The 25,087-nt window shown below is 40.5% G+C and overlaps 1 protein-coding gene across 4 annotated transcripts in view; it reads right to left on the bottom strand.

Moving 5' to 3' along the window:
• The window catches only part of PTER (phosphotriesterase related), a 73,333-nt gene that overhangs the window by 32,507 nt on the left and 15,739 nt on the right, over nucleotides 1–25,087 (bottom strand). For all 4 annotated transcript variants that reach the window (XM_046012457.1, XM_046012455.1, XM_046012454.1 and 1 more), the window contains exons 2-3: nucleotides 5,172–5,642; nucleotides 3,575–3,840 (exon numbers count right to left, since the gene is read on the bottom strand). In XM_046012457.1, coding sequence (XP_045868413.1) covers nucleotides 3,575–3,840; nucleotides 5,172–5,603 — 698 coding nt within the window. In that variant the 5' untranslated portion in view covers nucleotides 5,604–5,642. The remainder of the gene's footprint in view (nucleotides 1–3,574; nucleotides 3,841–5,171; nucleotides 5,643–25,087) is intronic.

Raw genomic sequence — 25,087 nt, 5'->3', positions numbered from 1 at the left:
CATTTAATTATCTCTTATGAATAAAGGCATGAAGGCATTTTCGATACATATATACTAAGTATTTATTATCAAAACAGATACATACTGAGGGAACTCCAAATTGTGTACCTTAGGAAATTCAAGGATAAAGATCTGAGATGAAGACGGAATAGTGAGCAAAGAAAACAGCAAAGAGAAAGGCTAATCTCAATATACACTGACCGTTTAAATGTTTGATGATAATAAGATAATGTCTAATTACTGGGAATTAAAAAAAGAAAATAGACACCTATCCTGGAAAAAAAATAGTGTGTAAGTTAGATGGTAAGTGATTGAAGTCAAAGGATTCTAAAATCTGTATTACCAGGAAGGTTGGTAAAATATTTCTTACACTTAAAATTTGACATATTAAATATCCATGTTACATTTTCTGTTATAACCATTGAGAGGATAGAAATAGTATAGATACCTTCCAAAGTATTAAAGGGGAAAGATAAAATAAGAAGGTGAAAAAAATCAATAAAAGAAATCAAGAAAGGATGACATTAACTATGACAAAAAGAAAAATGGGGGGGGGGCACCTGGATAGCTCAGTTAGCTAAGTGTCCAACTCTTGGTTTTGACTCAGGTCATGATCTTGGTGTCCTGAGAGCAAACTCCGCCTTGGGCTCCATGCTCAGTGAGGAGTCAGCTTGAGATTCTCTGCTTCTGCCCCTCCCCCACTCATATACTCATGTGTGCGCGCTCTCTCTTTCTCAAATAGATAAATAAAATCTTAAGGAGAAAAAGAAAAAGTGGAACAAACATTTTAGTAAACGTAGTCAATGTAAAAAAAAAACCCAAAACCTAAAGTGTTCATATAGGAGAAGAGACTGGATAAAACCCAAAACCCAGCCACATGCTAGGTGTGTATAAAATGTACCTAATTTATAAAACTAACAAAGAAAAATCAGGATAGTCACATTAATATCAGATAAAGAAGCCTTAAAAATGAAAAGCATTACTCAAATTACTAGAGATAAAGTAGTTCAATATATGTTGAAATAAGTTTCAATTTGCCAGGAAAGTGAAACAACTTTATATGCACATGAAGGCGTAGCTTCAAATTTTTTATATATACACACACACACACACACACACACACACACACACACACACATATGTATATAATATATATACACACCTGAATATATATATGTACATATATATATACCTGAAATATGTACAATGAGAAATTTAAAAATCCACCATAATAGATTTTAACATACTTCTTTTTTTTGTAACCAATAGACTGAGCAGTCACAAAGTCAGTAGGAAGACAGAATATTTGAACATGGTTACTAACTGTAGTCTAATGGACCTCTGGAGAACCTAATAACAAGAGAATACAATGTTTTCAAAAACCCGAGAAATATTTAGAAAATTTAAAAATGTATACTGTCTTACTCATTTTCATGCCATACTTCACACTGTTTAAAAGGTATTAAAAATCATCCTTCTGGATTAAAGATGCAACATATGTTCAAAATCAAAAAGGTAACATTATCAAATACATTATTTTAAATTCATATGAACTTACCCTAGATCTCACAGCAAAGGGTAGAGTCAGGATGTAAAAGCAGGAGTCTCTGGGCCCAAAGATTCTATTCTTCATATTAGGATACACTACCTCTAAGATGGGGATCTAGAAGCATCGTCTACTTTATCAGTACAACCAGAAGATCTTGAAAACAGCCATGTATTGATCTTGATGCCAACCCAGTTGCCAGAAAATTGCCTTTACCTTGATGTTCTCAGTCAGTCCATCAATACCACTCCCTCCATTCTGCCACAATTGTAACTTTTAATTTCTTTTCAGCACAGGATTTTATAATATTTCTATTAAGTAGAAGCATATTATCAGTGCACGCTGTAGGACTATTAGTTTATCAAAGAGCAGAATGCCAGGTGTGATGGTGAGAGACTACCAGTCTGTTAATATGGCTTACTCCAATAGGCAAGATAGAAGTAATTGTAATGTGTTATTAGTCTCATTTGTCCTGTGTTAATTTCTTTTTTTAATAAAAATTTTATTTATTTATTTGACAGAGATCACAAGTAGGCAGAGAGGCAGGCAGAGAGAGAGAGGGGGAGGCAGGCTCCCCACTGAGCAGAGAGCCTGATACGGGGCTTGATCCCAGGACCCCGAGATCATGACCCATGTTGAAGGCAGAGGCTTTAACCCACTGAGGCACCCAGGCGTCCCTGTCCTGTGTTAATTTCTTAACCAATTTCATCTAAAGGCTAATGTCTAGCCTTTGTAATACTGTTAGGTTTCTTCAAGAAATGAACTGCAGCCAACATCTGTTCAAATAAGATAGTCACTTATTTTGTGGACCCCTACACATCTAATACAATGAGTTGGGGGGGGTTGAGTGGTGGGGCTCCAAAAAGATATGTCCGTGTTTTAACCCTCTGAATCTCTGAAAGTGATCCTGTTTGGGAAAAGAGTCTTTGCAGTTGTGATAAAGTTAGGGATCTCAAAGGAGATCATTTTGGTTTATCTGGGTAGACATGAAATCTAACAATGTGTCCTTCTAAGAAACAAAAGAGGAGAAGACACAGACAGACAGGAGGGGGCCATGTACAGAAAGAGGCAGAAATTAAAGTTATGTAGCCACAAGCCAAGGAATATTGGAACAATTAGGCAATGGAAGAAGGAAGGTAGGATTTTACCCCAGAGACTTTGGAGGAAGTGCAGCTGGGGCTTCCAGAGCTATGAGTAAGAAATCTCTTGTTTTAAGCCACCCAGTTTCTTATAATTTGTTATAGCTGCCATGAGAAACCAAGAATACTACCAAATAATATACCCATTATGATTATGTTCTTTTCATATATTTATTTAGTATTAATTAATTAATTTATTTATTAATTATTTGAGAGAGAGAGAGTGGAGGGGAGGGCAGAAGAAGAGGGAGAGAGAATCTGAAGCAGACTCCGGGCTCACTGTGGAGCCTGGAGCCCCATGCAGGGCTCAGTCTCACGACTCTGAGATCATGACCTGAGCCAAAATCAAGAGTAGGACGCTTAACTGACTGAGCCGCCCAGGCTTATGCCCCAGTATTATGTTTTATGATTGTATTTTCCCAAATTCGGATGACTCAAACCACCAGTCACAACAGCACAGTTGAATATTTATACATTTGTGGTTTTCTTCTCAGGGTGAAACCATTCCCTTTCGCTTCCCTTTATATTTGCAGATAAACTTATCACTTTAACTACTGACAAATACTGAGCGAGTAGACTTGGCAGCTGCTGTGGTATCAGAACTTGAGGCAAAGAAGTGAAGTACACAGGGACAGTTCCTATGAAGGTTATGAAGGATTAAGTAAATGAAAAGAAATGATTTACACAAAATACCAAGAACACCAACAGACCCACAGTCAGGACACAGAACTGGCAGTATTGACTTTTACTAATGTCTACTGTAAGATACTCTCATCCAGGTGGTTAGTGGTTTTCTCTAGGTGATTAGTATTCCATTAATCTGATGACATTATTTATTTGACCATCCATTGAATGGTGACTTGGACTCATTTGGAGAGAGTCTGCTTACCTATCGATGTGAGACATAACCGTTTTGGAGATGTCTACACCTGCTTCTTGCAATACTCGGATAATCTGAAATGGTGCACTTGGATTCCTTCCAGGATGAATAATAACAGGACAGCCTAGCTGAGCCTGAGCATGAGCTGTTGCTTGAAGAACCTTCCTCTCGCTCTCAGCCAGAGGCCAGGAGCAGCCAATTTCTCCGATGATGCCACACTTGATACTAGTTCCATCAGCTCCATGGAGAATTTCATTAACGAGGACATCAGTAAGCTAAGGAAGAGCAGGAAAGAAAATATTTTATAGACTACGGAATTGATCAACCCAGAGTCACCACAGTAGGTGAATGGATTTATTCATGTGGTCATTCATTCTTTTAAAAATGTATCTGCCATCCATTCAGTTAATATGGGTCAATGAGAAAGGCCAAATCTCAAATTCAGCAAGTTATTCTAAATCAAAGAGTCAATATTATCTTACTGTGATTATTTGGTGAGAAATCTGTGGCTTTAGGAAGCTATGGGGGAAAAAAGTGACTTCATGAAAGGACATTCAGATGAGAAAAAAAAAAAATCTGTAATTTAACCTGAGAAACATCTAGAACATAAAAAGACTGCCCTTGAACTACGTCAACGATATCAACTAATCCTTTAATTCTCCCTAATGTATGCAGTCCTTAATCCCACGCAGCACAGAAGATTCACAGCACACAATACTCCTACGGCTTTTTTTGATTCATAGGTATATTACTACTAAGAGTGGTTGGAAGAAGGTGTAATGCTGACTTCAGGATAGTCTTCAAACAATATAAGCATATAAAAAGGTGAAGACCTGACTGGAAAATGATACAGATAAAGTTTTGCGATACAAAGATTTTAACGATTAACTGAATCGTTGCGAAGACCGCAACTGACATTCTTTGCCTAGCAAGCAGGCAAGGGAAGAGACATACACATACAGACAATAGGTATAAACATGCATAAACACATCCAGGCATGTTCCAAAAGGGAGCACATATATATGCAAAGAAGCTTCGTGGCTAATTCTTTCTGTTTCTCTCTGAGAGCTTTCTTTCCTTCTGCCCATTCTTGCTTAAGATCCTATGATAACAAAACCAGGAATGGATTTTCTTCCACCCTGCCTGTTTTGTAAAAGAAGAAAACATACTCGCCCATGTGCCAAGTCTCTGCCTGCCAAATCTCACCCTACCGTGAATTTTTATTGCTGGTTATTATAAAATCCAGAAAGAAAATCGGGGTTACGTAACTGAAGTTTATAATGGGAAAATGAGGTTTACAAACAGGGCTGTGGTACCACTACAGAGCAGGGATACCAGATACCCCTGAATGTTAACACTTGGGGGTTTTCAGTGACTAGAGGGTTAAGCTCTCCTCCCTTGATGCTTTTTTCTTTAGGAGATGAAATGTTCCTAATTTGGGTCCCCACTGGCAGATGTCTTTGCTAGCTAGCACATTTCTGTAGCATGCTACCTCTGAGTCAGTGACATTCCTTGGTGGGGATGACAGAGGGAAAATCCAGTGTCTGAGGTTCTGGCCTTTCTGAATTGACACGCAAGTATTGCCCACGTCGTCGGGACTTCTCACCTGCTCTACCGACATGGCTCTGGTCTCCGGGGAGTGAGTTGCCTCCACGTAAAACCCCGCTCCAGCTACGATATGGATGCCTGTCTCTTCTGCAAACCATCTCAGAGCCTTCACGTCTCGGCTAATCCCAACAGTCGTGTTCTCCACCACAGCCCCACCACCTCTGGCTTTAAAATACAACAGTTCTTCCCTTACGGCTTCCATCTCCTGATTCAGCCGAAGATTCTCTTTATGGGAATAAGGGTTTTTTTGAATCCAGAATAAGTTTTTCATCATAATAGGTTCCTGAGACATGGCTTCACCACACGGAGGAGGCGGATAGTAACAGCAGTCAAAGGTCATCGTCAGATGTTCATGAGTCAGAGTACGGCCCAGTTTGCTGGGCTCTATGGGGCCCAACACCGTCTGGACTTTCCCACTTAAGGAAGACATTTCTGGCGATACCAGGAGATGCTCTAAAAAGAGTGTTTTCTGGAAAAAAAAAAAAAGAAAACTCTAATCAGAAAATTTAACACACACATAAATTTCGTCCACCGGGGAGGGGAGGCTGCGAATGGATACCTGTATAAGAAAGAGAATCAATGGAACTAGAGATATGATCCCACTTATCATCCTGCCAAAGCCAGAGTCAGTCTCTAGTAAATTGTTGAAGTTCACTGCAGCCTTCAGTGACACACCTGGTGTTAAATGTCCCTGGCCACTTCCACGGGGACTCCTTCGCCTGATTTAATCCCAACCTCGTCTACTGAAAATATTTCTTGGTATTCAGTTCACAGTTTCCTTTCGCTTAATTTTATCTCATTAGTCACGGCTGTACTTCCTTGGTTAATTCAACAATAATCTCCATTAAAAAAAAAAAACTCCTCATAATCAATAACTTAGGTCAGAACCAGCCTTGTATCAGAAATTTTTCATTTGTTGCTTTTCAAATAAATTAAATAGACTGAGGCTATTGATCATTCCATTACTCATTCACTATCCAAGTGAACAAACTTCTGTTGAAAGGTCCAACATGTGTCAGAAATTGTAGATTTAAATACGTAGGACAAAAATCTCTGACCTTGATGATTTAGCAGGTTATTCCCCCCAAAAAACAACTGGGAGGGGGCACGCCTCGGTTTACTAATAAAAAACAAGAAAAAGACTTTCCTGGCTGTAGATGTTTTCTTTGGTCTAGCGCACATAGTCAGAAATACTTCGAAAATCATTAAAAGCGAAAATTCTGAGGCTCCTGAGTGGTGCCGTTGGTTAAGCGTCCGACTGTTGGTTTTGGCTCAAGTCATGATCTTGGGGTCCTGGGATTGAGCCCCGTGTCGGAGGTGAAGGGGTCCGTGCTTAGCGGCGAGTCTGCCTGATGATTCTCTCTCTCTCTCTGCCCCTCTCCCGCTATGTACATACGCTCTTTCTCAAACAAATAAATCTTTAAAAAAGCAAAAATCCTTTGTTATAAGGAAAGTGACTCTGATTGAAACTGAAAATTGCTGCTTCCAAAGAGCAAAAAACCTCTCTATTTATCCTGTTTATTTTCATTTGCAATACAAACTAAGTAGTCAGCAAGTTTCCTTCACTGACAACAAGAATCCCAGTTCCAGAGCTTTCATGCGTCCGTATGTTTCCTAAATGAAGGGATTCTCTTGGAAAGAAGAAGGCGCGACTGAAAGTGTGAAGACAAACACCTTCGTGGCCAAGAGCGGAACCCCTGCCAGAAACAGTGGTCTACACAGAGTGCTGGCCGCATACATTCGGAGGGCGGTGACAAACTGACGGAACCAGGTAAAAGAAAATGCCTCCGAAGCTCTCAAGCTGTTCCTTAAAAAGACATTCTGAAATCCCTGACCTTCGGAGCCTCTGTTTTCTTCTCTGTAAATTAGAATAACAAAGCACATTTCCTAAGGTCAAAGGAACTCAATGAAATGAGCTACCAAGTAGCAAAGTGACCACAGGTCTAGCACACAGCCTGTGGTTAACAAATGACAGCTCTGTTCTGCTAGCAGCAGGAACTACTGTGTATTCCCTAGATGATTTTTTTTTCAGAGGAAGCGTTTGGGTAGAGAGGAGATCATTTCGGGGAGAACAGGCAGAGGACGATGCGCAGTGGTACATTCAAGAGACAAGGTGAAAAGAGACCAGCGATGGCGGAAAAGGAGCTCGGAGACTAAGGCAGCTTTTATCTGCAATTATCTGGAACTGAGGAGTGGGATATATATTGGCCCAGAATGTGTAAATAATTGATTCCGACTGTTTGACAGACAACTGTAGGACTTGTGGATAGCATGGCCATTAGTTTTTGGTTGGTACTGCTCTTCTGCAAGCCAAGCTTCCATCATTTAAATAATTCACGTGACAGAAGCTGGTGTCTGTTTAGAGAGTCACTGTGTGCCTGCCAGTCACTGCACGGGCAATGATTTTCCTTGACGATGTCTAGGACCACACTGTTCGATGCTTTATTCCCTGTTACTGAGAGCAAGGGATATGTCACTAGTTCTTTCTGTTGACAAAAATCACAGTTCCATTCATGATTGATTCAGTCTTCCATACCGGTTCATTTGTTCTTTCCTTCCTTTTGGCTGATGGGGCCCAGGAACTTGGATAAACTGATAAAACACTATCACTATCATGGCATGTCAACTAGCCTTCAATTTTTTAAAAAGGAAAAAAAAAAAAAAGCAACAACACTAGCCGTTTTGCTAGAAAAGCACCAAACTGAATAGTTAATTGATACAGATTTGAGAGTGATGTTAGTAAGTTTCAAACTCACCACCTGTGAATCTGTAAAAAAAAACAAACAAACAAAAAAAAACCAACACTTAAGAAATGTCATCTCTCCTGGGAAATTCCTCAGGCAGAAGGAATTGCTGTTTCCTATGATCACAAACAAGGTAACCCATACTTAAAGGATAAGAAAGGATGAAAGAAGAAACTGTAGCTGGCATTGCTCTAGGATGGAGTGTGTCCTTTGGTCGGACAGAGTATGTATACAGTGCTCGTGGTTTCTGCATAGTTACATGCTGTTTCTGTAGGGCTCTTCCACCCACATTCAGCCTGAAGGCTGTTCTCTTTCCAAGGTACAGGCAAGGGGCTACCATTGGCTTCCACCATCGAGTGAAGAGTTCACAGAGTGTCGGGGAGGGTAATGGACAATGAGAGCGGCCAGTGTACGGACAGGGACGACCCGCACGGAAAAAAGCAGGCTTCCGGCATTTTGCAGGCATCCACGGGAAGCTTCTGCATTGCACACACCTGCCATGGAAGGTAGTGGGAAAAGCGACAGAGGAGCTATAAACGCAGTTGCCAAAAGCTCTGTTGTACTTCAAATGTGAAATCCGAGCAGTCAGAGACACCGAGGCTAGTCTGCAATTACCAGTACAAGCCTGGTCAAAGGAAACAATGCTTCGAACCCCAATGGGTATGGAATCAGAAAAGAACACAAACTTCAAAGAAAAAAAAGAGTGAGAGAAGAAAACCAGTACTATACGGTTGAGCTGAAAACCAGAGACAATACGTAGGATGTGTCATTTTTGAAAATACATGCATCAATTAACTTTTATAAAATATAGAGCAAATTTGCCAAACTGTTGGAGATTTGGTGGTGGGTGGGTAGTTTGGGGGGCAATTTTCACTTTGCTTCCCCAAGATTTTGCCACAGTTATTTCACTCAGGCCATTATGCTTAAGATTTTTCTGTCCCCCTGAGTTGAATGTCCATTTTGGTTACACTTCTCATTTCAGAGGATAGGACTTCTGAAAATTTCCCATTTAAATGACTGTCCTCCAGGATTTCGTAGACTCCTGCCCTTTTCCTGCCCCTGCCTCTCCCACACCTGGTCCTGGACCTGGCTGAGGGTACCTGCTTTGCAATTTTAGATGCAGGGGTCAAACTGGCAAGTTGATGTTGGGTGAATTGATTTTCAGTTCACCTCCCCAAGAACTGCAGAAGTTCGAATCTCTGTAATAAATCCTTGTTCCATTTCAACTATAGTTGTTTTCTTTCCCTGATCAAACCCCTACCTGATTTTAAAACAAACAAACAAACAAACAAAAATGGGAAAGTATTTCAGAGTTTCATGCAGGAGAAGGTATGAACTGAATAACCAGCAGCCCCGTGGGGAATGGATGAAGGGGTCTACGGCCATACCACCCTGAACGCGCCCGATCTCCTCTGCTCTTATAAGCTAAGCAGGGTTGGGCCTGGTTAGTACTTGGATGGGAGAATGGATGAAGGGGAGCCTGTGCATCTGCAGAGACCAGTGGGGACATCGCTAGAACCTGGGGAAAAAGTCAGGTGGTGGCTTGGTCTGAGAAGATGCCAGTGGAGATGGTGAGAAAGCAGAAGCGGCATGAGATACTGGAAGTTTCTAACTGGACTTGCTGCTGCTATAAAAGTATCCCCCAAATAATGGGTTCCAAAAAAAAAAAGTGTCTTCTGGTACAAATAGGCAGGCACTTCTTTTGGGGGGGGGGGGCGCGTATCACGCAGAGCTGCAGTACTCTATGAACACTGCCCTTAGCGCTGACATTTGATCTGTGACCCAAACATTTTTAAAACCACATAATATTTTTTAAAGCTTGTTTGAATATTTCCATCATGTGCAGGTTCAAACCTGTGATATGTCTTCTCTCAGTGTCGGTCTGGTGGCTGAACAATGGGACACAGGATTTCGTCCTCACACCCACCACCTGCCCAGATATGTATGGTTCTAAGGTTCTACTGCATGGAGGTTTATGACTTTTCATATTAAGCATCGTCAAAAAAAATCAACAACCAGGCCTGAATAAGGAGGACGCAATCCAACCGATTCAGTACACAGAGCAATAATGGGACCCAGCGAGTTCTTCAAACTGGGACATAAATAAAACAAAACCACTCAGAAATATCAATGAGCAGTGAGATTTTTGTATTCAGAGGAAAAAAAGTGGGTTTCATTTCCAAGCTTTTTTTTTTTTTTTGCCTTTCCCCCCGCCATTTGACTAAGGAAGTTGGATAGACATCTGAGGATATTTCCAAATTCAAGTAATAAATATGAAGATGGTGATGAAGATGTACCCAGGAAATGACACTCCTCGAAAAAGACATTGGCAGATGGGTGCACTTGGGAAAGGTCCCTTCCCCTACGTTGGCTCAGCCCTTCCCTGAGTTCATGAAAAATGATAGGTCAGGGCACTCTGGTAATTATTAAAGTCAGATATAATATTGGGTTATTCAGCTGTTGGGGTAGAGTTTGTAGCTTAATTGACTTTATTCTTAAAATTTTTATTTTTAATTGAAGTACCGTTGATGTACAATATTATATGAGTTTTAGGTGTTGTATGTAGTGATCCAACAATTATACACATTTTGAAATGCTCGCCGTAAGTGTAGTTACTTACCACCTGTCACCATATAATTATTACAGTATTACTACGTTCCTTATGCTGTACTTTTCATCCCTGGGATTTATAGCTAGAAGTTTGTATCTCTTAATCCCCTTCATCTACTTTGCCCATCCTCCCACTGCCTCCCCTCTGGCAACCACCAATTTGTTCTCTGTATCTGCAAGTCTGTTTCTGGTTTTATTGCTTTGTCTTTTAGATTCCAGAATTAGTGAAATCATATGGTGTTTGTCTTTGTCTGTTTTATTTGCTTAGCATAATGCCCTCTAGGTCAATCTATTTGCAAATGGCGAGATTTCCTTCTTTTTTATGGCTGGGTAATGTTCCCATCTACCCCATCTTCTTTACCCATTCATCTATCGATGGACACTTGGATTGCTTCTCTTAACTTGGCTAGTGTAAGTAATGCTGCAATAAACACAGGGGTGCATATGTCTTTTTTAATTAGTGTTTTCATTTAATTTGGTAAACACAAGTATAATTACTGGATCATATGGCATTTCTATTTTTAGTTGCTGAGGAACTTCCAGACTGTTTTCCATAGTGGCTGCATCAACTTACATTCCCACCCAACAGTGAGGAAAGCTTCCCTTTGCTCCACATCATCACCAACACTTGTCATTTCTTGTCTTTTTGATTACAGCCATTGAGGCAGGTGTAAAGGGGATCTCATTATCGTTTTTTGGATTGCCTTTTCTTGATGATGAGTGATACTGAGCATCTCTTCATGCATCTGTTGGCCATCTGTATGTCTTCTTTGGAAAAATTCCTATTCAGGTCCTCTGCCCATTTTTAAATTGACTCTTAGTCAAACACATGCTAGCTGGTCAGCTCTTCAAGTTACACACACTAGGACTTCGGTAAATGCTATTAATATTACTATGGCTTCTGGAATTTAGCTGTTTAGTCCACAAATTGAAAACATTTTTTCCTTAATAGAAAATGGGAGGGAAGGGAATTAGGAGGGAAAGGAGGAGGGAGAGGGGGAAAATGCCCTGTATCTCTATTCAGGTCAAAAAGCAACATTACTCACTACTTGTCACAGTAACACTGGAGTGGGGACAAGTGCGATACTGTCAAAATGCTGTCTACAGAACTGACCTTTATGGATTTTGCTCATCTCAATGCCTCATTCTCAGAAAAAGTTTCCACAGTCACTTCTGTGAGACTGATGTAAATTCCTTGATTTTACTACTAGCATATTCCTTGCAGTGGAACATGGAACAAGTTATTGGATACAATGATTATGGCTTCTTTTTCCTCATAAAGAGCTCTATACACTGAAGCTGGTTCTCAGCTTTTCTCTTCTACAGATTCTTCGCACTAGGCTATCTCGCAGAAACACCGGTATTTGCGGCAAATACCACTGGTCCCTTAACTATCTTTAGTCCCTTAAAGAGCTTACAATTGGTGTTCCTTTGAACTTCAGGTGAATCGCAGGTTAATGTTAATGTTTTAAACATATAAAGCATCATGTTCCTCACACAATTTCATCTGGAAGACTATTCTTGAGGTGGCTTGATATAGTTGCAAGAATGGTAGGTTCAGAGTCAATAGCTCCTGACTGTTCCACTAAATAGCTGTGTGATTTGGAGCAAGTAACTTGACCACTCTGAGCCTCTTTTCCCATCTGTGAAATGAAGGGGTTGGACCAGATGATTTCCAGATGGCATTCATGGTTCTGTCATATCCTTTAGCTTGAAATGGATATTAATGACCTTTTAAAGATCATTCAATGAAGAATATTCATTTACCAATGAAGGTGTACTTTAAAATGTATATTTTATTTTATTTTAAAGATTTTATTTATTTGACAGACAGAGATTTCAAGTAGGCAGAGAGGCAAGCAGAGAGAGAGGAGGAAGCAGGCCCCCCACTGAGCAGAGAGCCTGATGTGGGGCTCGATCCCAGGACTCTGGGATCATGACCTGAGCCGAAGGTAGAGGCTTTAACCCACTGAGCCACCCAGGTGCCCCAAAATGTATATTTTATATATATCTTATATATCTATATATACATATATTATGTATATAGTGTATACATATATATGTACATTTATATATTATATGCATATATATGTAATGAGAATGAATTTCATTCATTACCTATCAATTTCATTCATTAACTATCAGTGAAGGCTGTACATATTAAGAATTTTTTTTTATTTTTTTATTTTATTTTATTTATTTGACAGAGAGAGAAATCACAACTAGGCAGAGAGGCAGGCAGAGAGAGGGGAGGAAGCAGGCTCCCTGCGGAACAGAGAGCCCGATGTGGGGCTCAATCCCAGGACTCTGCGATCATGACCTGAGCTGAAGGCAGAGGCTTTAACCCACTGAGCCACCCAGGCGCCCCTATTAAGAATTTTTTAATGTACAGTTTATATACATGTGGATATGTACACACATGTACATGGAGAGATAATGAATGGGTTTCAGTTTGAGATCCTTCTCAGTTCAAAAGAACTCTAGGAGGGATGGCTGGTCTGAAAGAACCCTGGAGTTCTGGCTCCAATGTTTCCTACCTGTGTAACTGAAAAATTTACGTATTTTAAAAAATTTAAATTTTACCATGAGTTAATTTCCTCACTTGAAAACTGGAATCATATCTGCCTGAAATCGCATGTAAGATTTGAAAAGAAAAGCAAGTAAGGTGACACCTAAAAGCACTACCTAAATTATAAAACACATAGAGGGGCGCCTGGGTGGCTCAGTGGGTTAAAGCTTCTGCCTTCGGCTTGAGTCATGATCCCAGGGTCCTGGGACTAAGCCCCACATTTGGCTCTCTGCTCAGGGGGGAGCCTGCTTCCTCCTCTCTCTCTGCCTACTTGTGAACTCTCTCTCTGTCAAATAAATAAATAAAATCTTAAAAAAAAAAACACATACAAATGTTCAAAATTATTATTATATACCAAACATTATATTATTTTCCAAACATTTGCTGAGTATCCCTAGGCAAATACACCTACACTTGTTCTTTCATAAACCTAACAATAAGGGGCTGAAGTTTATGAGTCAAACCCAGGCTGTAATCTGCTTATAGACGAATTCCTTCGCTTGAGACCTGTGATTCTTAAAAGCAGACTGACTGTTGCGATTGACATCACAGCTCATTAGGCTTTAGGAAATGACCCACCGAAGCGACTGCAGCTACAGGGGGTCCTCATTTTCCATGGGTAACTAGTACTGGAAATGCCTTTTTAAATGAATGCACTTAATACAGTGTGTTCGCTGGCACCCATCGACAGCTTTCAGTGAACCGTGCCTTCCCACACTCACATCTGTGTGTAGCTCCCTTCTAAGCGAAGCCGAGCTCGCCGGTGGCTCAGTCGAACCAATAGTATGGGGCGGAAGTGATGCCATGTGTCTGGGACCCAAATCTTTGGAAGTAGCTTCTGCTTTCGTGCCTCAGAGAAACCTGAGCTGTGATGTAAGAAGTCTGGCTACCTCTCTTGAGGAGAAAGAGAGGCCCTCAGATCACATGGGGTGTGTTAAGAGCCAGTCACCTCCATATCCCTTCTGAGCTCAGCCTTGCAGTTGTCCCTGAGAAGGTACCAGATGAATGGGTGAGTCATCTTGAACATTCTAACCCAGCCAAGATCCCACATGACTGCAAGCATAGCTACAGCCAACCCAGTAGAATCTGGCTAACCCGCAGAATTACAGGAGGTAATAAAATGGTTGTTCGAAACCTTGGTTTGGGCTGGCTTGTTACACAACAGTAGGTAACCAAAATACACAGAAACCAACATCGAGTAATAAGTTATATTAAAAGATGTGATTAAGATGTCAAATTAGGAAATAAAATATAAGTCATCATTTTAAAAAATAAGTCATAATTATAAACATGTCCTAATTCTAGAACAAAGAAGTAACTGAATGTTGGATTTGGGGGTGACAAAATTTTGTGATATGACATCATTCCTTGACTTTTGCACCCCAGTGGTGAAGAAGGCGATTTTTGCAAAAATATTTCTGAAGGCTTTATCATTTTTTACCAAGATCCTCTATTAAGCTGCTGTTAGACAACCTGTTCTTCTGGGAAGCACTTATCCTGATGTACTATCTCTGTCGATTTCTCCTCTTGTGTTGAGGGTCCAACTCTGTCACATCCTCACGGGGCTTTGTAGGGAGCTTTCGCTTCGCTCCGATATCACTTGCATCAACTTCACGACAACTGCAACTTTTTTTTAAGGTTTTCAGTTTTACTTTGCAATCTGGTTGCATCCTATTTCTTGATATTTATCAATATTTACAGCCACCAGGCAGACATGAAGAAAAAGATGCTGAGATGTGAGGCAGGCACAGAAAATTCATATGCAGAAATAGGAATGCTTGAATGGAAATTGGTTGTCGAATGGCCAGTTCCTAAGAGCACAGATGTGGTTTTTCTGAGTTACCTGTTCCCTGGGGGAAGGGGCTCTCCTAGTGAGTATATCACATAAGGTGATTGAAAGTGTGTTTAGCATGCATCATGTTGTATTGCATTGGTCGGTAAGGAATCAGTCTCTGTTCGACTATGTTCTGTGTGTGTGTGTGTGTGTGTGTGTGTGTGTGTGCGCACTTGCATAATATCTAGCATTTGGTTCTCATCTGTGAACCTGAACTGAACTGAGTAGAGAGAAAGTAATTCGTTTATGCCTTATTTAAGAATGAGGGAGTCAAAAATCTCGTTCTGAAATGAATAAATTTGCTATTAACTCTAAAATTCCAATAAGGTTAAAAATTTTTTTCTTTCTTTCTTTTTTTTTTTTTGGTCGAAGTTTGAAAGTGGAACAGGCATGTCAAACGAAGAACTATACCCAAATCCCATTGGATTAGAATATCCTACAAATAATTACATCTTCTTTTATATACAAACAAATGTGATCATCTAGTTTAAAATATTCATTTTTAGTGATAAATAAAGAAAGCAGTGGCTACACACATAAAATTCTTCTGTCTACAAACTAAAACTAAAGTGTGGTTTATTTTTAAAAAATAATTTTCAGAAGGTGTAACATAATGGAAAACTGCCCAGATTTCAAATAGCTTTCCAAACGCCCAAAGATCAACTAACTGGGATATTTGTTTGGAATTACTGCTGCTAGATAAGCCCCCAAACACTGTGGGGAAGAGGGATGCTTGATTTTAGTTTTGTGTGAACAGTGCTAAATAATAATAAAAAAAAACAAAACATTTAAAATGGATGCCACATTTAAGGAACTTAACTTTACTGGCAACACTGTAAACATCAAACAACCCTTTGAAATTTCTCATGAATAGAAATCTAGCTTTATGCTTCAGGGAAAAAAGCTTTCCCCTTTAAATAGCAAGTTAGTCCTAAAAGTGTCCAAAAGTCACATTGTAGGGATAGGACAGAAAGCACCACTTGGGAGGCAGTGAAAACAAATCCGATCAACCAGTGCATTGTCTGGTCTGTGAAAAATTAGATAGATCCGGGGCGCCTGGGTGGCTCAGTGGGTTAAGCCGCTGCCTTCGGCTCAGGTCATGATCTCAGGGTCCTGGGATCGAGTCCTGCATGGGGCTGTCTGCTCAGCAGGGAGCCTGCTTCCCTCTCTCTCTCTGCCTGCCTCTCTGTCTACTTGTGATCTCTCTCTGTCAAATAAATAAATAAATAAATGTTTAAAAAAAATTAGATAGATCCATAGTAAGTGGGGATCTGGTGACCAGCCAAGACAGAACACTGGCCAGAGTGCAAATTCACTCAACTTTCCTGAAAAACAGTTCAGCAGTATGTATCTGGCGTCTCAAAATGGTACTTTGCTGCTGAGGATCTGCCTTAAGGAAATATTTAGAGACATGTAAAACATATTTACGCACAAAGATTTCATTATGGCCTTATTGAGACTAGCAACCAAAATATCTCATGGTATGGGAATGTTTACATGCATACTGGAACATTATGCAAACGTTCGAGTTCTACTTTCAAAGACTATTTAATGACACAGGAAAATGCTCTTATTATAACTTCTGAAAAAAGCAAAATACGAAACCGTATTGTAAGTACTATAAATTTAGGGAGAGTGCATTCATCTACATGTAGGTAGAGCTTAACTCAAAATAGTAAAATGTTATGTGTATTTTTGGGTAGTAGAAGGAGCCAAAATAGATAATTTTTTTCTTCATTACGATTTAATGTATTTTCCAGGGCAAGTTTCTGGTTTTGTGGTTGTTTTTTTTTTTTTTAATGTTTATCTACTTTCATTTATAACCAGTAAAAGGGAGTAAAATGGAAAAAGATCAATGACGCCAGTATAAACTTATCCAATGCTTATACTAATGCTACATGTAAAATAACAGAATATGTATTTTTAATCCTCCAACTAAAACACACAGCAGGCAAAGATTTATGAACTCAAGAGCTATTTCGAATTCTTCTTTATTATCACAGATTTGCTAATTTCCAGCCATGCCTAGAATTGACAGCTTCGTGTGCAAATATTTCTGATCAAATGACATGTCTTTGCGGTGCAGTGACTGTGGTTCAAGCTGTTTCATCAGGTTCTTAATGGACTGATCTTTGTTAGTCGAAGTCCTGGAGCCCAGTGAGAATTTTAGAAAAGGTTCAGTGCTCCAAGTAATTCTTATCACAGTCCAGTCACACAAGGACCAAGATCCTACTATCGAAAACACTCTTGTGTGAGGTTCGGCGTGCAAATGGAGGATTGCCAAGGAGACATTTTATAGAAAAATGTCAGAAATTATAAAGTGTGGGTCGTCTCTGTAAGTGAAAATGGGATCAAATGAAATAAGGTTTAAGTAAAAGTAAACCACACAAGGACAAAAGCATAGAAAGAATCTTTGTAAAAGAAGGTTAACAACCTCTGGCAGGTTAGGAGAAAGACAATCAGAAAAGATGAAGTAGCATTATTACAGACTCAGTTAAGTATTTATTGGCCATCCATTAAGCGTAAGGCCCTGCGCTCTCAGTAAGAGGGAACCCTCAGCCTCTCTTGGAGACTGTGAAGCAACAGTGATGCTTCATTCATTCATTCACTAAGCGGACTATGCATCAGATGCCATGCAAAGCATGGCATTAGTCTCTCTTATCTCAGGTTCTCGCTAAAACCCTGCCAGGTTGATACCACAGGAGGAAGGTGAGGCCAAGAAAAGTGAAGACACTTAAAGTCACAGAGCCGAAAAGCTGAGATTTGAACCAGTCTGCTTAGAGAATGCCAAATATCGATCACGAAAGGCACTTCCAGGAGAGCTCTGTTAGAATGAATCAGAGTTTAGCCTATGATTACAATGATAGGAACCCTAAATGGATGATTACTACACCAAGCCTACGTAGTCCTTGGGCAGCATTTAGAGGTCTGTCTACATTCTCTCCAACTATCTATCCAACTGTTGAGGTTAAAAACAAAACAAACAAACAAAAAAAACCAACCCAAAATCCAAGGGTCATCCCAGATTCCCACCTCACCCATAGGGACTTGTAAATGCCATAAACACCCCCACTTCACTAGCTCCTTCATTTCTTCTGTCATCTTTGTCCTCAAAGCCACAACCTGAGTGCAGCCACCACCAATCTCTCTCAGGTAACTTCCGGTAAGAGCTTCTAACCCCGTCTCCCTGCCAGTCTGCTCTGCCTTCACCAACCCTACAGAGCACTCTTTCTTCCTTCCTTCACTCCTTTCCTTCTTTCCTTCTTTCCCTCCCTCCTTCCCTTCCTCCCTCCCTCTCCAGCCTCCCTTCTTTCTTTCTTTTAAAGATTTTATTTACTTGAGAGAGAGCACAGAGGATGAGACAGAGAGAGAAAGAGTGCACCAGGAGCAGGGGAAGGGGCAGAGGGAGAAGCAGACTCCCTGCTGAGCCGGGAGCCTGAGGCCTGGGCTCAATCCCAGGATACTGGGATCACGACTCAAGCCAGAGGCAGATGCCTAACCGACTGAGCCACCCAGGTGCCCCCCGAGTGTTCTTTCTAAAACACAGATTCAAATAGGTCTCCCCCAGAGTTATCCTTCCAACCTTCAGAGACAAATTTTGCACCTGGAACCCAGTAGATCCCTTTCAAGTCACTCTGCTGGGGCCCAGTTCAGCCGCCTGTCCTTCTCTGGGCTCGGCATGTTCACAGCTGTCTCCAGGTCCTTGAATGTGTCTCTGCCTCTCTTTCCTGAGCTTACAAACCCAACCCGTCCACCCTTTTCCTGTCCTGGCTAACTGCTGCTAGGTAATGAGGGGGAGCTTCTGGTATCATGAGAAACTTTTCTTTTTTTTTTTTAAGATTTTATTTATTTATTTGACAGAGAGAGAGAGAGAGAGAGAGAGAGGGAGAGATCACAAGTAGGCAGAGAGGCAGTCAGAGAGAGAGGGGGAAGCAGGCTCCCCGCTGAGCAGAGAGCCCGATGTGGGGCTTGATCCTAGGTCCCTGAGATCATGACCTGAGCTGAAGGCAGAGGCTTAACCCACTGAGCCACCCAGGTGCCCCATGAGAAGCTTTTCTTGATGTTCTTCCTTGTTGCTCAAGAAGTCTGGGTCACATGCCGATTCTGGGTTCTCTTCTAGCCCTCAGACTTTTACTTTGAAACTCCCTTCTTATATTAATGGTTCATGTCCCTGCCTCACACTCTGACCTCCTGGAGGGCAGAGTCCATGGCTGTGTCTGCCAGTCCTCAGCCACCCACCGTGCTGGCCCATGGTTAGTACCCAATTACCATTCATATGCTGGCTTGTTTGGAGCCAGCCTTCTTGCACAAAGGATTTGAGGGAACTTGCAACAAAGGACACATAAAGTGAAGAAAAAAATATTAAAGTAGGAGCAAGGAAATTATGAAATCGAACTAGAGTAAGGACCAGAAAGGAGGAACAGGTTAACAGTTGTTGGCAAAGGGCTAACCAAATCTGACCTGGGATATTTATTTTTCTGACTATAGATAATTCAGAGATCACAGCACATACCTTTTAGGGTACATCGCCTTATTTCCCTAAATCAAAACAGCTAAAAAGTATTATTTAAAAGCATGGGAAATGGTTTCTCGAAAGTTTCTGGACTTGGGATTTTGAAGCCACGTTTGTTTTTTACAACTTTCCCTTTATTTTCGCACTCCACGCTCTCAGAAGATAGGGAACATGCCGTTATAGCGAATTCATCTGCACCCAGCAGGGCTACCATAGGAATACGGAAGTTTTTTGTTGTTGTTGTTTTTAACTTTCCCTTACTAAATAAGGGCAAGAATCTTTTTTTTAAAGTTTTTGCTTTGTTCTGTTTTTTTTAAGTCACCTCTACACCCAGTGTGGGGCTTGAACTTACAGCCCAGAGATCAAGAGTTGCACGGTCCACGGACTGAGCCAGCCCAGCACCGCAGGGCATTATTCTTGAGCACATTAATACAACAACAAGCGACTTTATCTTCAAGGACATTTCCTATTTCAATGGGTAGAAGCCAATTATAAATCAGAAAACTAAAAGCACTTGGTAAAATTAGCGCAGGTGATTCACGGCAGTAGCTTTCCCTTTACAAGGACTAAACCTGGGGGATGACTGACTGGTAAGGCTCATTTTCCAAATGTATCGACTCTCCACACTAATTTCTTTTCAAGGCAGTTTAATTTTAAAACACGCTTCCTTGAATTACAGAGAGCTTTCAGTTGTACAAATAAATACGTACCTACAAGGTGTTCCCCACAAAATCACGTCAGGTCCTTTATTTTGAAGACCACACAGTAGACCCACTTAGAAAAGCCTCAACTTTGGTCACCCTGTCTGGCTGGTTCAGAGTTTCGAAGAGTCAGTGTCGTGTATGTACTGCCACGTGGTCGGGCCCCACCTGTTGGGTGTGAAGAAGGATATGCCGGAGACGGGCTGAGACCCACTGCAAGGAGAGCGAGCCTGAGGCTGGTCCACCTTGTCTTGTTCTAGTGACTTCCAAAACATGATCCGCTGGGTGAGAAGTGCATGCTGTGCTCCATGAAAAGGAGAGGCATGGGTATAACTAGCTTCTCTGATCCCACCCCTACACATAGGCAAGTAGGTACCACCTGAGCGACGTGAGAAACTGGCAAGAAGTAAATGCTCAGTGAGCGTCTGTCCAGCCAATCAGCGGTTTGTGTCCTACCTGCCCTTCACTTCCACACTGATGAAATGCAAGTTCAAAAGCACTCTGATCTCTTCATTAGCATCGTGGCCTCTTTACAGGCTGGTGACCAGCAATTGTTACTCTCCTTGAAACATTAAGAAGAGTTACTTATATAGGTTCGAGGGGGAGAGCTTGGACTTCAAATTCTTAGAGCACAGGAAGTTAACATAAAGACGTTTGCTTTCCAGGCACCTGGAAATTTCACTTGAGGACATTTCCATTCAACATGGCAGATACTTGCTGAGGATCTAGTAAGTCCAAAGGAGGATAGTATGAGAAACAAAGATAAAAAAGGAATAATCTTATCGCAGGAAGCTGAAAGAGGCCCCAAACACGGTACCTGGCTCATAGTAAGCATTCAGTGGGGGGAGGGGCTGATATTTTTTATGTATTAGTGGTATGCCTTTGCTATTAAAGTGAGTGCAGTAATGTAGGAAACGAGGTACAAAGCCAATGTTCCGGGAAGATGCACCTGGATAACACTCAGCGGTACTGGAGGGACCAGGAGGGCTTTTAGGAGAAGGTGGCATTTAGGTGAAGCTGCAGAAAGGAGATTTTTACAAGGAGGCATCCTGGTGGCATGGGGGACAAAGGGCCTCTTTTGGGATTTGTAAGCAGTCTGTAGAGGCTCATGGACAGGATGCATGGCAGGTCCACAGTGAAAGCACGACACAGGCACTGGGCCCAGAGGAAGAGACCTGTGTTTGGATGGTAATTAAATGGGCAGAGTGAGGATAGGCTGAATGCTGGAGAGAGGAAGCCAGGGAGGAGTTAGGAAACTAAAGCAAATTTCATTGTTCCTTGGGGATTTTAAGAGCCAGAGAATTACATTTCAGGGCCAAGGAAGCCCGGAAGAACATTCTCTTTTCCCCCATTGCTCTCATATACAAAAGTATTATCATGGTAGCAGCGTAAAGTACTCTTCATAATCACACTTTAAAACAAAATGTTGGAAAAAAAATTAAAAAAATAAAAGCGAAGTCTTTAAAGTGGACTATAGCCAGCACGACTTGACTACTTTTCAACCTCTTGATATATGTTAGTTCTTGGTGAGCAAACATTAAATCAAAATATTTGCAATTAGAAAGTTGACAGTAATTGAACTCTGTGCTCTGGAAGCCACGTGATGACCACGATTAGTATAACATCGTAGGAAGGTCTTCATAAAACTCTGACTGTATTGAAGCCCTAGATTTCTGTATTGCTGGTATCATTACCTTCAAGAGATTATGGAATATCAAAAGTATATCTACAATAATAATGCTGTTTATCTCTCTACAGAGCGTCAGGCAGTGCACATACTTTAATTAAATCTCCTAATGTCCTTGCGAAGTTGGCAAGGGATCAGCCGAAGGTGAGTCATTGGAAAGTATCCAACTAAAAGACTGGACCAGAGGACCTACTTTTAGATGAAACCCACTTTTATTATTATTGTTCCCATTTCACCAATGAGGAAATGGAGTTGTTATTCAGAGAAGGAAGATGGGCTATCCTCCATTTTCACGAAAGGCAAAATACACTCCTGTAGTCTCTATAAGCATTTGCTGGGAGACCTTTAAAAATAGTACAGGGGCGCCTGGGTGGCTCAGTGGTTTAAGCCGCTGCCTTCGGCTCAGGTCATGATCTCAGGGTCCTGGGATCGAGTCCTACATCAGGCTCTCTGCTCAGCAGGGAACCTGCTTCCCTCTCACTCTCTCTGCCTGCCTCTCTGCCTACTTGTAATCTCTCTCTGTCAAATAAATAAATAAAATCTTTATAAAAAATTAAAAAAAAATAAAAATAGTACAAGAACCATGCCCTCTGAGACTTCTCCTTTGAGAGCCAACCAACCTAAATGTGCACCAAAGAGAATATGCATTGCCCCTTTCTTTCTCTCCAAAGAACACAAGACAAGGATCCCAATTTATCATGATGTATCATCTCTTAGCATTAATGGACTGGTTGACCAGAAGTTCGGCAAAGTTCTTTCCATAGCTTCTTTCAGTATATCCCCAAGCTTCCCCAGGCAACACCAGAAAGAAGGGTGGACACTAGTCTTTAGGAGATAATTCTGGGAGTAGAGCAGGTTGGGTTGAAGACACAGTACAAATTGCGGGGCTAGAAAAAATCGAAAAGAGTAGAAAACAGAACAAGTCCTGACTCTTGGTTCTACCCTTAGGATAGTGGTATAGATTCCAAAGTCAGAGGGTGAAAAACAAGCATGCATGTAGCTATCATATAGGATCTTGTTTACAAACCAACTCCACTTCTAATAAAGGAGGTGAAAGGGCTCAAACCACTTTACCAGACCATGACACCACTGTCTCAATCTAACCACCTCCCGATGTCCCAGAAAATGCAGTCATGGCTCCCAGAAAAACAGAAATCCCAATTTGAAAAAAAAAAATCATGAGAAAGGTAAATGCTGTTCTTTTAGGCAATAATTTCCTATCCCTGAAGTCTTAAAAACAAAGATATGAATAATAAAATCCTATGGCAATATTTGGTTGTAAGATGGTTATATGGATCCAGACTGTGCTTAAAATTGTTTGGTTTCTCATAAAAATGAAAAGGCAAAATCAAAAATTTTGATGAGAACTTGTGGACCCTCAAGTTGGGGGGAAATGTCTCTAAAAGACAGCCTTTTTTATTTTATTTTATTTTTTTTTAGATTTACCTATTTATTTATTTCACAGACAGAGATCACAAATAGGCAGAGAGGCAGGCAGAGAGAGAGGAAGGGAAGCAGGTTCTCTGCCGACGAGAGCCGGATGAGCTTCCCTCCCGAGAGCCCAATGTGGGGCTCGATCCCAGGACCCTGAGATCATGACCTGAGCCAAAGGCAGAGGCTTAACTCACTGAGCCACCCAGGTGCCCCAAAGACAGCTTTTTTTAATGGAACTAGGGAAGAAGGCAAGATGACAAATTTTGCCTAGTCCCAAAGAAGTGTGGCACCTGACATAGCAACCTCTTTTGTAGGAAAGACTAGTATTCGATGTACTAAAAATAAAATAACAAATGGCTTATTTCTACTCCGGAAAGCAGATTTACTGCAATGGGATCAAGGGCAAATCTAATAACTTCATGGGTCATAGAGCCATAATCTCTCCTTCCCAATATTTGAGATGGCAGGGGGGAAAATGCTGTAAGGGAATTCTCTAGATAAAAAGCATCACCAAATTAGGAAAATTCTCTATAGTCAAACAACACATTTTTAATTAACCAATGCCTAGTCACGTATCTGTATTTACATATAAAGGACATGTAACTGCTTATGAATTTCCCTATAAAAATAAGGTGCCCTAAAAGATTTAGAAAGGTTTGTCTAGTATAATATTTTTAATTTTATTTTATTTTTATTTTTAGAGAGAGAGTACATGCACATGCACGAACAGGGTGGTTGAGGTAGGGACAGAGGGACTAATAATACATTATATGTTAATTAAAAAATAATAATAAATAATAAAATAATAAATAATAATAATAAAATAATAAAAAATTCACAGAAAGCATGTCTTTTAAGTATTGTCCAACATGAGTATTTATCTACTTATTTATTTACAATTATGCAAGCCAAAGTTTCCTTTTACTGCAGTTCTGATCTATTTTAACAACATTGCCAGTGTACCAAAGGACTATAATTTTAATCTCTTCTTTGGATAGACTTATATGTGTAGCTTTAATAGTTTCAATAAATTCCCTAAATAAAAAGACATTTTTAAGTCAAATTACAAATCTGCTAAAAATGTCAAATTATGAAATGTATCTAAATAAGGTATGTTTTTGTTTTTGTTTTTGTTTACTTTAGTTTTGTTTTGTTTTGAAATAGACTTCATACCCACCACCATGGAGCCCAACACTGGGCTTGAACTCACAACCCTTAGACTGAGACCTGAGCCAAGATCAACAGTAGGACACTTAACAGACTGAGCCATCTAGGTGCGCCTAAATAAGGTACAGTTTTGAATTTAGATTAATAGCTTTAAAGCAAAATCAACAACTTATTAAATATTATATTTTTAATTAGTATATATAAATTTCAGTTAATATTAAATGCTATTTGACCTCGGAATTTTTGAGCAGAAAGAGACCATGGAGATCATTGAAATCGATGACTTCATTTTTAGGTGCAAACACTAATGCTTGTTCTTTTGAAGGCCAGACAGCTGGGACTAGAACCAGTCTCCCAGCCTGTCGTTTCTTTTCTTTAGCCATGCAGATATTTACTGTAAACATCACATTACATTATCCTGTGTGCAGGATAATGTGGAAGTACTATTCAGAGGTAACATCACTCATTGGCCTAAGGAAGAAGCTACAGTTATCTAGGACCTGAAAATCCTATCCCAACTCCACTGTTGATTCGATGTCATCAAGCAAGCCATTTAATTGCATAGCGCTTTCCTCTTCCTAATTATAAAAATAAGGGCTCCAGTAATTTAGACTTCCCTACTTAAATTGGTTGTTGCAATAAGTAGTAATAAAAA

This window comes from Meles meles, chromosome 7 (genome assembly GCF_922984935.1).
Source record: "Meles meles chromosome 7, mMelMel3.1 paternal haplotype, whole genome shotgun sequence".
In the NCBI taxonomy this organism is placed as follows: Eukaryota; Metazoa; Chordata; class Mammalia; order Carnivora; family Mustelidae; genus Meles; species Meles meles.
This window is presented reverse-complemented; position numbering and strand designations above follow the sequence as displayed.